This window comes from Argentina anserina, chromosome 6, assembly GCF_933775445.1.
Source record: "Argentina anserina chromosome 6, drPotAnse1.1, whole genome shotgun sequence".
NCBI classification, from domain to species: Eukaryota; Viridiplantae; Streptophyta; class Magnoliopsida; order Rosales; family Rosaceae; genus Argentina; species Argentina anserina.
In genome coordinates, this window is record NC_065877.1 from 4990715 (window position 1) to 5008373 (window position 17659).

General features: G+C 37.0%; 1 protein-coding gene across 1 annotated transcript; it reads right to left on the reverse strand.

The window, feature by feature from the left end:
* Positions 1 to 234: 234 nt before the first annotated feature.
* On the reverse strand, positions 235 to 17138 carry LOC126796718 (uncharacterized). Its single transcript, XM_050523463.1, has 5 exons — positions 17076 to 17138; positions 16846 to 16978; positions 1160 to 3486; positions 795 to 878; positions 235 to 615 (listed from the first exon to the last, which is right to left on the reverse strand). The coding sequence occupies exons 1-5, from the start codon at positions 17136 to 17138 to the stop codon at positions 235 to 237; spliced, it is 2988 nt and encodes a 995-aa protein (XP_050379420.1).
* Between the last annotated feature and the right edge of the window lie 521 nt (positions 17139 to 17659).

Consider the following 17659-nt stretch of genomic DNA (forward strand, 5'->3'; position numbering starts at 1 on the left):
TACTATACTAAGGGAGTTAGGGTCGTTGAAAGAGGCTTTGTTGGGAAGTTTTGTTATAAGAACATCATGTATGCTTCAACCTCTATTACCCCTTTTGTGAAAGGGAAATTCGTGCCAACGGTACTTCACATTTCCAATCTTATAAACTTCAGTATCTCATGTTTTTCAAACTTCACATCGGTACTTCATGTTTGGACCCTGACACAATTTTGGTATTTTTAGCCGTCAGCTCTGTTACGTGAACTGCCAACTAACTATTTTACAAGGATATTTCTGTCCATTAGTTGACTTGCCAAGGCCCTCGAGCTCAGCTATTCCAGCGTCACCTACAACCGTATGATCAAAGGAATCATGTCCGATCGCAATCAATGCTCCATCCCCCTCCTCACTGTCCCTTCCCTCCTCAAACTCTCCCCCAACCTCACCTCTTCTGTCGCATTCCACTACGATCTCCTCTCCATCCCACGCGCACCCCTTCCACCGGCACACGCTCTCACTGTCTGTGCCGAAACCCGTCCAGGCCTCAACTCCGGCAACCCTGTTTTGAAGACCTACGATCTGATCTGGTCGCCGGAAAAGATCGAGCGCCTCATAATTTTTTATCGTCAGTTTTGCCTTCAAGTTACTGCCAAATGCATGTTAAAGAAACTTAATATCAATTTTTTACATGTAATGCCCAGAATCAGATACAAAAAGGTAGAGGCGTTGCCCAGTAAAAAATCAATTTTGAGCCTCTCTTTATTACACATACCCCCACCTTCACTTGTTTGATTAAGTCATGAATCCGAACCTACTATGCCCAGAACATGCAGATTTTTGCGTTCTTCTTCAAGCTTCTTCTGATCATTAGATATCACAATTATCATTTCCACGGTTTGCTTAATAGTTTAAACAAAATCCATCAAGATTCAGATCAAATCATGGCGAATTGACCACCACCGCTCAGCTCCTATGCAACGGTCAAGATTCAAGCCATACAAACCGGTGGCGGATCCAGAAAATTTTACCAGCCAAGGCAAAATTTACTTGTTACTTGAAAATATAATCAATTTCAATTAAAACAAAAATACAATACAACCTTCAATCAACAATGAAACGGTAATTGTCCACGGCGCGATTTCATATTTTGGAAACGCTGCATAATAGCATCATTACTAACACTATTGAACATATATTTCTCAATATAAACAAGCAAACTATCATTCAGCCACTGATCTCTCATTCTATTACGAAGTGGATTCTTCACAATGTTCATAGCTGAGAATACTCTTTTCACTGAAGCTGTTGCAACTGGTAGAACTAAAGCCAAAGTTAGAAGCTTGTAGACTGATGCATGTGTTATGTGCTTTCTAGTCTCCACCAATTTTTTTGCAAGACTATTGATTCCTTTCAGTTGACAAAAATCATTTCTGGATCGCATATCATTAATGTAAATATGAAGCTTGTCTTCAAGTGATAACACATCTCTTTCAGAAAAATCTCTTGGATAAAATTGAGCAAGACGAAATAACTTTTGCTTGTCAAAAGCAGAAAATGAATCATCTGGACTTAAACTTGAAACACAAATTAGAAGCTCAGAGTTTACCTCATTAAAACGATCATTCAAGTCTGAAAGTTGTCTATCGATCACAGAATAAAAGATATCCACTCGATAATGATGAATGACTGTCAACTTTTCAGCCCTACGTTGTGATTTCCCTTGAGCAACAAAAAGATCATCCATATTGGGAATCTTGACACCATGCTTGTTACAGAAACAGTAGACCTTGTCAAGGAAATTATCCCATTCACATTCTTCCTCCCTCATAGTTTGTAGTTGTTGCTTGCTTGCCTTAACTAAATCCATAGCATTGACAATATCTTGATCATTTCTTTGTAATGCTTGTGATAACTCATTCGTCACACCCAACACTTGTATCATTAAAAACAAACAAAATATAAAATTAAATGATTGCATTTGTGCTAGCAACAGATTACATTCCCCTCTTTGATCATCATGTGTCCCATCTTCCATAATCATTTGAATCACCTTAACTGTGGAAGAAAACATAGAAATAATGCTCAGTAATGTACCATAATGTGACCCCCAACGTGTATCACCCGGACGTTTAAGAGTAGTTTCTTGATTCTGTCCTCTTCCACTTTGAAGCTCATCATTTTGAAGAGCTTTTAACAGTTCATTTTGTTGTTGCTCTCGAAGAAGATCACGACGTTTACATGATGCTCCAACAAGGTTAATCACTCTACTGACTAAGAAAAAAAATGAAGCAACTGCAACATGGTTTTTAGCTAGAGCAACAAGAGCAAGTTGAAGTTGATGTGCAAAACAATGAACATAAAATGCACAATTATTTTCTTTCAAAATAAGTGCCTTAAGACCATTGAACTCACCTCGCATATTACTAGCCCCATCATAGCCTTGTCCTCGAAGATTTGATATGCTCAACCTATTTCTGGAAAATAGCTCATCTATTGCAAGTTTCAAGGACCGTGCATCAGTACTTTTCACATGTTCGATGCCGACAAACCTTTCAATTACTTCACCTTTATTATCTACATATCGAAGAACAACTGCCATCTGCTCTTTTACTGCATGATCTCGTGCTTCATCAACAAGAATAGAAAATGGTGCATCACCCATGTCAAACATGATTGTATTAAGAGTTTCAACAGAAGCTGCATTTATGATATCTTTTTGTATAGCAGGTGATTTCAACTGTAGATTTCCTCGAGCATTTTCAAAGGCGACAGCTTTCACATTGTCATTGTGTTCAGCAAGAAATTCTAGAAGTTCTAGAAAGTTTCCTTTGTTGTTTGAGGATTCTGATTCATCATGGCCACGGAAAGCAAGACCTTGTCGCAACAAGAAACGAACACAATCAATTGAAGCATTCAAAAGAGTATAATAGTCCTGCTTAGAGGTTTCCACTTGACGACTAATAACTGATTCAAGATGCTGCTTCTGATTCATTAGAGCATGGCAATTCAATAGAGCTTGATTATGAACACTACTGGTAGTTCCAACATGATCTTTAAGCCCTTTTTTATTCTTCCAATTGTTGTAACCTTTAGCAGTAAATGTATCGCCGCCTCCTTGATCACCATGTTCTGGTTTAAAAAGATAACAACACAGACAAAATAAAGCATCTTTCTCTATGCTGTACTCTAGCCACTCCAAATGATCATCAAACCAGGAAGAGTTAAACTTCCGTTTAGTTCCATTTATTTCTCTTTGGGGAAACTTATGGTTTCGAGGTTGACAAGGACCCTTGAGCAGATAACTTCGTCTAACTTGATCACGAATATTTGGATCATAATCCAAAATACGCTTTCGACGTGCAGGGTCTGAAGGAAGATTTTCCAACACTTCTTCAAGTTCTGTTCTCTTTGAACTTTCACTATCAACATTGGCCTTCCTCTTCTTCGATGATGAAGGATTTGAAAGTTCATCTGTTCTTGATAGTTTTTGAAAGTATTTCTCTAGCACTGTAATTAACAATTGAATCAATTTCTTAATAAATCTAATTCTGCAAACATCAAACTCTAAGTCGACCTATCACCTATGTTTTACAATCAATTGGATCAACTTTCGAAAGTTCAATAATCAATATTATGTCTATTCATTATTCACTGCAATTCAATCATAGCTTTGAACAGATAATCACTATAAAACATTCAATCTCAATTCTCAAGCAACAATGTTACAACATAATCAAACCTTTAAAGAACTTAGAACTATTAACCAACGAATTAGAAAAAAAATGAAAAAAATATGATTGATATAATGATATTATCTGATGAGTGATGAGTGATGATCATATGAATAGATTCACTTAAACACTTACTTGCGTTGGGAGATTCAGCCTTTGGGAGTGAATCAAGTGATCAAAGTTGAGATTTGAGAAGACTCAAAAAAAATTTTGATTTTGGGAATTGCTGAATTGGGGTCTGGGAATGAACCAATTGGAGTATGAGAGGCTGAGAAGGATATTAGGTCTGAGAAGCCGTGTGTTTTAGCAAAGAAATATGTGAGCAAACGACGTCGTTTTTAGGCAGTGAATTAATTAATTATTTCAAGCCAAAACGACGTCGTTTTGGGCTGAAATAAGGGGAAGAAACAGTTGGGTGGATTAGCTGCTGCAAGATGCCAGAATCTGCCATTTTCACCGTGCATTTGTCCAAAATAACTCCTGCACTAAGGCCAACAGCAAATCCCAGTATAGGCAGCTGCCTAAGCTTGCCCAAACGTGGATCCGCCACTGATACAAACAGAACCTACCAAGGCCTTTTGATGAGTTTCACGCCACTCTAGTATCTCCGACAACCGCCACACCCCAAACTCAAATCCATAGGGAATGAGTACGGTGAAAAATTGAGAGATTGAGAGAGGTTGAGTAGAGTGGAGAAATTTGGAATTTCTGGGAATCAGTGGGTTCAATAGTTTATCCCGTGATTGAATTACCCAAAGTACCCTTGATATAGTCTCCGTAACGGAACTAACGGCTAAAAGTACCAAAATTAGGTCGGGGTCCAAACAGTACCGATGTGAAATTTAAAAAACATGAGATACTGAAGTTTATAAGATTGGAAAGGTGAGGTACCGTTTTTGGACGAATTTCCCTTTGTGAAAAATTGAAAACCCTTTCAAACATTTTGTGAAAGAAATGTCATCATGCCCATGAAATATTTTGATTCAATTCTTACTTTGAGTAAATGTCTAATTTCTAAATAACTGTTTGACTTTGAAATAGGAAATTTTATGTGTAAGATTAAGAAAACGTACATAAAATAAAATGAAATTAACAATAGTATTGTTTTAAAAAATGAAAAGACCTAGCGGAGCCTCTTTGCTAGGGTTGGGTGTGCAGTGGCTTTTTCCTTGGTTTCCCTTCCACTCCGGCACCGCCTCTTCTCCTCGAGTGACGTCTACTTCGACCCTTGTGTTGTTCACAGTTAGTTCTGCTCTTGTCAATTCATGTTTCCAGGAGAGCTCGAAGTTGGCTTCACAACTTGGATCGATCTTTGGTGTTCAATGGTTGTAGTTGGTGGCTGCGAGTGGTTGAGGGCATGGACGGTTGCTTTGTGTGGTGGTTGTAGATCGAAGAATTTTTCGATTGGGTTGTGCTGACGTCAAAAGGAGAGTTTTAAGTGCTGGATCTGGGATCCGGGTCCATTTTCATGGACTTTAGCGGTTGTCTTGCGGCGCCAGGATGCTTCATCTCATGGTGGCGCTGTCTGTTCGAGGATGTGACCAGTTGCGCTTGGGTGCCTCTGTGCGGGGTTGCTACGGCTAGATCGGGGTGTTGTTGGCGGTGTCGATTTTGCCTCTTACAACTTCCTTAAGTTCGGGAGAGGTCCGGCGGTGCAGGGAAGAGTTGGGTGATGGTGGGGCTGTTACACTGGATTGAAGATGACAGTCGCCGGCGAGGAGTTTGGGTGTCGGTCTGCTGGAGCTGCGGGGCGGGTGCCCATAGAAGTTGTCAGTGCTTGGTGGGCTTGGCTCATTGTGGGCCGGTGTTTGACTTTGGAGATGAGGCATGATCAGTTTTGGGTCAAAATTTGGGACCCTGGTGGTTGGTTGTGGTAGATTTGGACTCCATTTTATTATTGGCTTGGAGGCCCAAATCCTTGTTTCTTGGTTTGGAGAGTTCGATTGTTAACGTCACGAGGGAACCTCTCGAGGTCGTTTGGTCATGTCCCTCGAGGGGATTGAACGCCCTTGATCACCTTCGTGTCTCTCGGGCCGACTCTCGATTCTTTGCATATCTTATAGAGCGTATCCATGGTTATGGTTATGGTTATAATACAAACTTTACATTGTTTTGACCTATGCAGTGCAGCGATGTTGTGCGACATCATCAAGTTTTTACCAATTTTAGACGTTCTTGTGCGTCTTATTATCCTTTCTTGCTTTTACAAATGCATTTGTGTATTTCGTTATTTTTATTTCTTTTTTCGATGTTGATGTGTCACTCCATGTACTGTTAATTCTTCAGTTAATATAGATTATCGTCCTTTTTAAAAATAGAAGAAGTACATATAATAGTACTAAGCATTCTCATTCCAATCATTTGTCTAAGGAGCCTTTGAATTTTGTGTGACAAATTTATTTCCGATCAAAATGAGGTAGTCTGTCTGATCTAACACTGTTTGTCTTAGTGGGCGCTAAAACAGTGTTATGACCTAGGGAAACCATTAGTCATTCAACTATTTAAGCCGCATGCCATCAAAAGCGACTTGAAGATATTTCTTACATTTTTTCTGTGAGCAATCCACACAAACCCTAGTACCCTACATAAATTAAAACTACAAAACCATGAATCCGGACACTAATTAGTGGGGCTTCGGTTTAGTGTTTGTAATCAACATGCTTCACTTAATTAATTCATTTTCAGTGAGGCATATCTATCGTGTCGATAGCACGTAGGATGATCACCTCAACTTAATCGATCCGACCTTATAATTAAGCTGTCCCCAGGAGAGAATAGTACATATCTTGATTGCCAAAGAGATGATCTTTACTGGATCGTTTCATTTTAAGGTTCACTTGCAAACTTGCAAATCACATAACGCAGGAAACTGAGGAAAGGAATATATTACAGCTCAGAATAGCTAGCAGCTGAAAAATGGAAATGTATGTCTTTATATGAAATTGATGTAATGGCGCACCGGCCGAACTTTTAAGCTGTAGTCATTATCAACTCAAAGTGTAGAAAAGAAAGAGAAATGAAAGATTCTTAAAAGACCCAAGAACTCGGTGTAATTATATTCCTGTATCAACAACACCTTACCAGCTAAGTACATTATGTCGAATACGAAAACCTCGCAAGCTAACATATTATATGAATATGTATCCAGCTTTTTCATATTTCTTTATGGTGTCGAGTTCCAATTAGTCGTCGTAGTTTCTGGCATCAGATGCTTGTTAAATATAATCATCAGAATTAATAGATAGTACTTTGGTTAAGGGTTGGTCACAACAACCAGTTCCATAATTGAAGAGAGACAGGCTTGGCCACTAATTAGGTAAGATGCTTAGTCTTGACAATGAAGCTAAAATTTCGAATCACAATCTTAAATAATTTTATTCGGATATGCGCATTTGATATCCTAATAAGCAAGTGCACCCACCGCTAAACATTGAGTATTAATTGGCCTAAACAATAACCTAATTAACACTGAGTTACCGTAGGCAATGTTGCCGGTGCAAGCTTGTAGGCCAAGGGAGGCCTCAGCTGGAGTAGACTCGAGCCACGTACGGCAAAGCAGACATCATCAAGGAGCGCGAGTGCATGTATGCTTAGGTTGATCAGGTCCTATAGTACTATAGTAGGCACGTACGTGACTAGGTTTAGTGTAGATCATTAATTATCGACAGGATTTGAACGTTGACAAAGGTTGTTTGAAACCAAACAAATTATGTGGTCTGAGTTCTTAGGTAAACTTATCAATTGTCGAAATTATCATTTGGTAGATAACATGTTTGCACCTTAATTCTAAGATGTACTTATCCTTTTTACACATTTGACGTGATGATACTGGCTAGTTGCACATAAATTGGTGATCATGGTACTAAGTCATGTCACCACATTCCTCGTACTGAAATATTACAATTCACTTCTATATCAATTCTGCATTCAATTTTTTGCCACAATTTTCAAAAGTACTGAGTGTATATGTGCATGCTTGCAAAACTTAACGAGGGACAACAAGGTTACTTAGCTTTATTATACGCTTAGCCAATATTAGCTTTGACGCCATTGATGCATTGCCAAGAATCAAGCATAATTGCTTATTGGAAACACCAGCTGTCTTTGAAAATGTAAATTAGGTACTACATATTCAACCATATCATATGGTTTGTTCTTACCGAACAACGAACATGATATAAACTTTGTTGAAGAGAATTAAACCGCCAACTATCATGTACGAAATATTATAGAAGTTTTTCTTTTAACAGCTTGGAATTTATGTTGCACACAAATGATACAATGTGTGCATGAGGTCATTTCAGTGGCGGATGTTAGCTACGGCTCTCGCAGCAGTTGTTGGGATAAAATTTTGGGGGCCAGACTTCATCTAACATATCCGCTTGGCAAAAAAAGAAGAGAAAATTGAAGATATACCCAATATCGGACCCCTTATTTTAAATCAAACCCACACTCAAATGTTTTTTCAATCTAACCCCAATTTTTTTTCTACAACCCTATTTTGCCCTTTTGATCATTTTAGTTTCCTTAATCGTAGCATCTATTTATTGTACATGTTTAATTCAATCCTACCATTGATTTTTCACTAAAATTGTTGAAAGATTTAATTTCAATTTTTTTTTTGAGAAATTTTTTTATATAGCTCATATGAGAGTTTCAGAATACAAACACTACTCCAACTTTTATAGACCGTACGAGAGAACACAAAGGTTGTTGTGTACTTGTATCATTCGTCATTTTTTCAATCTTTTGAATCTATCAATAAGGTACGTATGTTATCCATTATATATATATGTTTTCTCAAATCTTTTCTTTTCGTATAATTGTACCATGAATATTTTTCGTGTGGTAAATCTTTTGTTCTACGTTTCATTCTTCATATTTTTTCACTCTATGTTGTTGCCTAATAGATAGAAACATGCATATTAATATAAATATTCAACATATCGAAGAAATCTTTAAAATTAGAGAATCTCTAACAAACAAGTTGATGTAAAAATTACCTAATAGATAAATACATGCATATTAGTATAAATTTCAAATTTAACCTACGAAAGAGATATTTGGAATGATAAAATACCTAAAAAACATGTTGATGTAAAAATTCCTATAAGAGATGTTAACTTTAAAGATAAATACCTAATTTTTAGGTTGTAATTAAAAATAAAAACCTATTGAATAGGAATTAAAAAAACTTATCTCTACCTCAAACTAAGGTTGTAAATAAATAGTTGAAATGAATTAAATTACCTATGAAATTTTAAATTTTAAATTATTCAACAAACAGAAAGAAGGAAAGTTCAAAGCATCATAAAGTGATTTCGATTTTGAATTGATTTAAATTTTAAAAACTTATGAATTCTAGATATGTCAAAAAGGACATGCTTCATTATTTCTAAATTTGTGATGAGTAAAAGAAAATCTATAATTAAGGTAGTTAATGAGAGCACAATTTATTGATTGACTAATTATTAATTTTTATCAGATTTTAATGGTGGCATTTTGTAATTTAGATTTAAACGAATGGTTATAATTCAGTGCATAATGAAGAAAAAATATGTGGGTTTCTATTAAAAGAGCTTCTAAAAATTGAGTATACATTAAAATACAAAAAAAAACATACTTTTACATCCCTATTAACCAACTAACCTATGCCCAACCCAATATATCAACCCTGAATTAATAAAGTGATGTAACTAGGCACACGTCACAATTAACCAAACGTCACAATTGGCTATTGATTATTGCACTATTGTTGCTCACTTCTCTTCTCACGTATGTTGCCCTATACTATTCTCAAGGCACAACTGTGACATCGAGTCACTGATTTGTTGCTCTATTTCTATTGCACCATGTAAAATTGTTCTTTAGTTGTATCAATTCTTCTATCACTTAAATTACTTCTTTGCACATGAAAGATGAATGAAAAATAGATTGAGGTAATTAATTCTTATTTGATTCTTACTATCACTAATATTAGAATTTGGCCATTTTGGAGAGTGCGAATCAGCTGGTCAAAGCTTCTCAGCTTTAGGTAAATAATTACTAATCTTGTTGGGAATTCTATTAACGTTAGATATGTTTTCCTAAATTCTAATGTCATTCTTTACCTATACAAATATATTATGCATGTCTTCTTCAAACTTTGAGAAATAATCTTTGAATTATTTATGGATACTTGGATAGACACTTATGTGTATTGAACATATAAGCTTATTATAGAGTATTTTATGTAACAGTTCTTAATATCTCTTATTTATTTGAGATTCTTATATCTTTTTCGAATTATTGATGAATAGTATGTAAACAATATTTTTTTACTTTCTTTAGAGTTTTCATTACAGTTGATAATTTTTTTTCCCGCTCACCTAACTTTCATACCACTCGATGAGTTTGGGGCTAAAATAGTTGGTAGTATCACACAGTTGCAAAAAACTTTGCCACATAATTTCTCCAATTTGATCCCCATATTCGATGCGACCTGTTGAATCTACAAGTTATCTCCAGTCCGGGCCTCCAGCTTGATTCTCGACTGGAGCAATATTTAGCGCATCCATAAAGCAAGTAGGGAGGCTTATGGTGATATGGGCTTGTGGTTGGTTTGTGTTGAAAAATATGCCATTATTTTCTGCAAATATTTGCCAAATAATTTTTTCTTCGACGCTTGCCTTAATTTCTTGTTGATCGACGGTATCCCAACGGCAACTTATGTTAGAGAGACACCTGTTACAACTTTTAAGTTTCTACAATATCTGACCCGGTCAATTCATGGTTGTACTTCCCAATATATAATCCATTCAACATATCAACGCATATGAACACATCTTTCGATAAAAGGGACGAACCACCACGTGCCAGTCCCTCCGCCTATTCCCATTTTTGTCCCCCAAACACTGCGTTTGGAACTAACCAGGGGTATAACCGTCTCTTAAAATATTTCTCCGATCGTATTCGCCGTCTTCGACTCGGATTTGACGTTTCGGGTCGTTTCCCTGAGATATAAGATATTTCACTCTCGAGCTGGTTGAAAACACATTTTAAAACTTGATAAGTTGATATGGGACGGAAAAGATAAAAGCGCGTTGACTAAAAGACAATTGTACCCTGTGTATCCCTCACATTTGCAGCCTTGCCAAGGGAAACTATTAATAAGTGGCCGCTTTCCTATCGGGTTTGTCTTTTGGGTCAGAGGGCAGCAAAATTGTCGCTTCCCGTTCAGTTTCACAAGCATACTTGTCTACTTGAGTTGAGTGGTAGGTAGTTCAGTTTTGACCGTTCGGTTGATCGATCTATTCAACAGTGACAAACCTGCCTTTCTAAATTTCTGTTCTTCTCCGATTTTTTTTGTTTGAGAAGAAATTTCTGTTCTTCTCTATCACCTTGAAAGTCGAAACTTGTCGGTTTTTACAGAAGTTGTCTGGTCAGGTTTTACGGTTTATTCTGCCACCATTAATGTGATTCAGTCAGTTAACGCAGATGTACCATTCTACTTCTTGCACCAGATCAAGAACACCCCCCTTTCTCGAAGTAAGACATACGAATTGAAATTGCATCATCGTTTTCCTGTTAAGTGATCATGCAATAGTACACTTGAATCGGCTTGCCGCGTTCCCTCAAGACCTGTATTATTTCGATCTGCATCCTTTCGATGGTTCAGCGGGACGTTACTTCAAGTCTTGAACCACTGATTTGGTTTTGTATAACTGATGAGCTAGCTCATGCATTATTGTTCCCTTCCTGTTGTAGTTTAGCTATAATTAAGTTGACGTGTCCTCAATCTATATCGACTTAGCTTCTTAATTCATGTCCTTCATGATCGATTAGTTTCAAGCGAAGAAGGGATATTTTACGGTTTCACTATGAAAGGACTAGTTTCAGCTAGTCCTTCCTAATATTTAACGTAGATAAGCAAATGAAGAGTTAAACGTAAACTCGATCGATCATCCATCAGCGAAAACTTATTCAGTTATTCACTTATTTGCATACGTTAAACAGATATTGGTTTCTGGTTTCCACGTTCATGGTTGTACTTCCCAATAAATAATGGATTCCAACATATATGCATGCATGCTCTGGTCCATTCAGTACGATAAGAGGGAGAGAGATAGAGAGAGACATCCACCGAAACATACGAGCATAAATAGTTAATAGACATCCACTTGATAATTTGAGTTAAAAAGTAGGTAGGATCAGAGATCAGTTTAGAAAGTTTGGTCGATCAATTTATTGAACAGTGACAAACCTGCCTTCCTAAATATTCTTCTTCTCTCCTCGAAACTCGTCGCGGAGAAATTGTCTGGTACAGTGTTTTGCCTACCTCCATAAATGCGAGTTAACCCAGATATACCGGTCTCCTTCTTTACAACGCCATAAAAGTAGAACTTATACTATCAAATTGAAACTGCGTCAATCTCTTCCTCTTTAAAGCCTTGCCCCACTAATTCAATATATGATCATGCATTACACCTTCAGCAGTCGGCTTGTCGCGTTCCCTCATTTCCATCCCCTGTGTTTCTGCATCCTTTCGATGGGTCAAGGATCGGAGTTACTTTCTTAGACCCTTAATTCGGTTTTGCTAACTGATGAGCTCATGCATGTATTCGATCACCTTCTCTTTGCAGTTTACCTATAATTACGTAGACGTGTCCTGTGCATGGATCAGCTGAGGGTTTAAGTGAGGGGCTGAGCTTAAATCATGTACTTCATTAATCAGTTTGAGTGATCATAGATTCACTTCAATCCGCTTGCCGCGTTCCCATATTTTCGATCTGCAATTATCGTTTCGAATGTGTAGGGGTTATATTAGCCCTTATAATTCTAAAAATGAACTTCCATTTCTTTCTAAATTTACAGTTTAGCTTCAAATCAGTGTTTTCTGTACCAGTTAATCGGGAGTTAAGGTGGACTCAGCTTAATTGTGTTGGAGTGGCTCCTAGCAAGCTATGTTTGAACATATATGTGCGGACACAGAATGTGAACAATATTGCGAATGGGAACCGATAGATAGCTCTGCTTGATTTTGATCTAACTTCTTCGTAAAAGCTAAAACCGAGTGGAGTTTTCCAGATAAGTGATGTGAGATTTTTTCTTTTCTGGATAATTACATGTTCCAACTCCAAGTCTCCAATAATGTCGAGGTCTTACACAGAAGGCCATTATTTGAACCACCATTGATGTATTTGAAACTGGGTTCGTATCTGTTGGCGGGTTCAGCGGTTCAGCCCACTGATATTGAAACATTGTCATCATATATATGTATATATATATATATATATATAATTTTACGGTAGTTTAGAAATTGGTAGTTTAGAAATTGGGTGCCCTGGCTACAATACTGTCCTCAATGCTCCAATACAGACCTATTTTTTTGACCCATTTAGAAATAAAGAAGTGTGTAATACTTCCGTCAACGATCGAACTCTTGACTAATATCATATTTAAGCCTTAGTCAAAGAGTTGTCGCGGTCAAAAACCACTACAGCACATTCCATGGCTAGATTGTTATCATATATACAATCACAATAGTGATGGAATTTATTTTTCACGTACAGGGTTTCTTGTTGGCAACTTCCAAGTCATTTCCTTATACGCTAGGATGTCTTTAATTTCGTGGCATACGTGATGAATAGGACAAGCGCTCTTATTCGGTCTCAAAGACTTATACTCGAAAGTTTAGTACGTTAATACTTAACACCACAAGTTAGCTAATCAAACGTCAAATTAAATACGTGTAGCACGTCTAAGGCTTAGACAAAAACGTCATTGCCTTGATAGAGTCACCTGTTTAGACTAGGAGACCAAACACATAGCTAGTAATCTTCGAAAGTATGGAAGTTTTGATAATATATAAATCATGCAGTACTAAAACTGGCCGGAGGAAAGAGATCCGGCCACTGATCTTGGTCTTAAGGCAGCTAAAAAATTTGCATCAAAACTCGGTTGCAAATGGAAGTTGATCGATGTCTCGGCTTAATTTCTATATGTTTTTTTTTCGAAAAAGTTAAAAATATATTTGAATATCCAAATGAGTGATGTGAGATTATCTTTTTGTGGATATTTACATGTTCCAACACCAAAAATATAGAAATCTCACATGGAAGGCTATCAATGCACCAATTAGAAAATTTATGCTTCAAAATTGGTTGAGTAACATACAAATAGTAACCGCCAACATTCTTTTACGGGCATATATATTCGGACATGTGATAATGCATTTCAATAATGTTGTGATCCATGATGCGTGATTCATGCTCACTAGTCACTACGTACTAACTCTCACCCTACTGAGATTGAAGTCACTGAATTGAACTATTATATCATATGGATCGCCGAAACTGAATAAACCAAAATATATATGTTCAGGAAGCATTTGTGCGTCGTCCACATGCATTTGTTTCTTAGCCTTGACAATGATTCACATGAGTGATCTGAGACCATATTTTATTTACGGTTCTCTTTCTTGGAAATTTCCTAGATATGAACAAGCAAAGGTTTCAGGACAACGCATTATCCAGATTTTTTTTTATGCAAGATATAGTGTAAATATCTCATAGATTTTCATCGAGGGAATGAATATGTCTGAATATCAGAATATATATGTATATCCTTGTAGATTTTTTTTCCTCACAGCACATCTTTCGTACGTTAATTTTGATTATACAGAATTGCTTAAACTAATGCCACTATTTTCTCAACTACCAAGCACGTACTTTTCAGCAGAAAGTAGTGAGCCTTTTGGAGCTTAATCATTTGAATCATTTGATTGTCTTGGTGTTTGCAGATAAGAACACTACTGTACTGAGAGATGAATTATTTGCAATGCTCTGTCATTAGATCGATCCATAGATGATTCGTTTGATACGTTCTTTGCTCGTGGATTCTTGGCTTGATGAACACCACGTATGAGAGACACAGAAGTACAATAATGCAATAGATACCATACTACACCAGCTCATCTCCGATCCTTAATTTCTCTCCCTGAACAATTTTGGTGAAATCTGATCGAACAGGTAGACCGTTTACAAAATACTAAGTTCTTTGGATTACGGAATGACAAACTCCATAGCTTCACTCATGAAAATATTTCATGAGCGTATAATTAGGGTTCAGCTGCTGTGCAACAGCTACATGCTATACATACAGTAATTGACGGTTGATAAAGGGGATGTCAACAGATGTGTATGGTGGATTAGGGTGCTGCATACCATACCTCCACGCACAAAAGAATTTCTCATTAATTAGCATCATTTTTTGATTGTTTTACTTAAGGTTAACTTCCCCAATGATACATTTGAACTTAACCCCAAGTCGCAACTCTCATGTAACTATTTCTTAAAAGTGACTAGACAGTAGTGGATGTCCTAATGATTGATCAGGCAAGAAGATGAAAGTACTGATGAGCAATATGGTTCGGCCTAACAGTCGCAGCACTAGTTGTGTAGCACGTTATGGGCAATCTTTGTTGTATTAATACAGAACAAATGTATCACTCTGGGGCCATATCCTTCTAATTAAACTTTACAATTTGCAGTGCAGTCAGTTTCAAGCTCTACGTATAATGCTATATTCACCAATTGATGCTTGTATATTTCAAAACCAGTCTGACCCAACCCTAGCACGTTTCTTACACAACTTGGAAAGAAAACAGAGAAACCCCTCCCAACTTATCTGATCCCCACTTCACCGCAAAATGACGTTTTCATCAATCATATCCATGTATCTGGACGGTGGACCAGTTCCAGGGTTTGAGGGTTTTCGCATCCCGCGCTTGCAACCTTACACATGCAGCAAAAGCAAGTTGCTAATAAGCTATAGCGATTTAGTAATCACCGGTTAACCTGCAGGCATGTTACACATGATGCATGACTCAATCTTCTAGGTTAAGTGGAGTAGATAGTGTTTAATATAAGCTGATGATTTCGACTATGTCTTTCATTTTAATTGCTTACTAATTACATTTCCCATTAATCAAAGGGGAAAAACAAACATCTTCCATTATTGACATTGGGTTTCTGTGTTGCAGAGAATCTACCTAAGATTACTTATATGATGTATTCTCTTAGATGAATAAGAGCAAGCTCCTATCTCTTTCATAATAAAGAATAAACTTGCGCACATATGCATAATTACATAAACTTATTTACAACACCAAGATGCAAGCGGACCATTAATAATAATTGACACGTGTCGAAATTAGTGCCATTAAATTGATCAGTCTGTTGGTTTAGCCTTGCTCTAATCTAACAGTCAATTTCTTATTCTACTGTTCCTCACTTTCTCATTATCTTATTTCACTGGGTGAGACAAATGGTTTGTATCATCACTTCTCCAAATCAAGAACAAGTGCAGCGTAGAGAGCAACCACATAATAGTAAGGCTGGGCTCGGGTCAGCTCGGGTCAGATTTTTTGTAAAACCGACACGAACTCGAAAAAAATCGGATCGAGTTGGGTTTTATTGACAGAAAACAGAGACCGATTTAGACCGACACGATTTCAGTTTTTGGGTTTTCGGGTCGGGTCAGGTCCAAAACAAGGAAAAAAACTGAAAAATTGAAATGAATACACCAATCACCATAATTCACCCACTATTGTAGACTTAAGCCACCATTTACCATAATTCATACACAAAAAACATATAAAGAATATATTTACACTAACTAAAAACATGAATAAAAGAGGAATCCATGCCTTCCTCCACACTTTCATAAAATTCAATCTCATCAACATGAGGAACATATTGAACATTTCCAATGCTCTCAGACTTGATCCATTTTTGGTAACATATTAAAACTTCTACTGTTTTGGGACTTAGTGAACTCCTAAAGGGATCAATGACCCTTCTCCCAGTACCAAAGCAACACTCACTTGCCACAGTACTGACTTGAATTGCCAAAATATCCTTGGAACCTACAGCAAGGTTCGGATATTTTGTTCCATTGAGTTTCCACCAGCCCAACAAGTTACATTTTTGAGGATCGGGAGGCTTCTCAATAGGATCTAGCAGGTAACGGTCCACCTCATGTCCAACCACAGCTTCTTGGGAGTCTTCTAGCTCGCTTTCCCACTATAGTTCCATGTCCAATTTCTTTCTCGTAGGTTCAGTTTGCTTTTTAGAACCAAATTTGGCTGATTTACTGCCTTGGCTGAGAGTGCTCCCTCCACTTCTAGATTTTCCCTTGCTTGAACTTTGAGGCCCTGATGACGATGCATACAAATCACAGAGGCTAACCAGCAAATCCTTAACCTCTGCAGACTTCATCTTAATAGCCTACATATCCATTAAGTTCAGGCTAATCAGTTTGAACTTTCTTACCTTCTTAAATATTAACTTGATGCACCTTGACCCTTTTGTAGTGCAGCCATACCCAAGATTTTCCAGCCGGAACTCTATCTTCATCATCTTCATCTATTTTCAGATTCTGTGGCATATTTCTTTTGGCTTTTTGATTCTGCACGTTTCCTCTTCTTCTTAATTTGGCCATTTGAAGAATTTATGGGTATTGGAACAATAGATGCATTTGACCCAGTACCATACTTGGAACTATGTGATTCTTCAGCGGATGCCATGAAGTTATGCATATGGAAACTGTCACATACAAAAAATAACACATCTAAGTTTTGCAAATAGTTTAATACCCTATTAATTAAGATACATTGGCATAATACTTGTAACCTATTGTTGCAGTATAACTCAAATGACAATTTCTTCAGCTTAGTACATCTTTAGACTAATTGTTGCATTGCTGGGAATATCCTAGCAAATAAAGCAGCAGATGCGTGCATGATTATACACTATGTTGATGTAGTACTGCTATATACTATCTACCTTTCTTTGTTTTAATCTTATTATAGCTAGTATGTATCTCAAATCTCAATGTACATATAACTATATGGGTGTATGGTGTAATTACAAAAATGGTAATATGAAAATCATCTTGCTATAACTAAC

What these genes read in the sequence shown, in the direction of transcription:
- LOC126796718 (XM_050523463.1), bottom strand. Translation starts at nt 17,138, where the DNA reads ATGCCACAGAATCTGAAAATAGATGAAGATGATGAAGATAGAGTTCCG. An exon ending in GAGCACTCTCAGCCAAGGCA is followed by an intron (nt 3,487 to 16,845) that starts GTAAATCAGCCA and finishes TGTTAATTACAG; the next exon opens with TGCTAGAGAAATACTTTCAA. An exon ending in AGAAATATATGTTCAATAGT is followed by an intron (nt 879 to 1,159) that starts GTTAGTAATGAT and finishes TAAACTATTAAG; the next exon opens with CAAACCGTGGAAATGATAAT.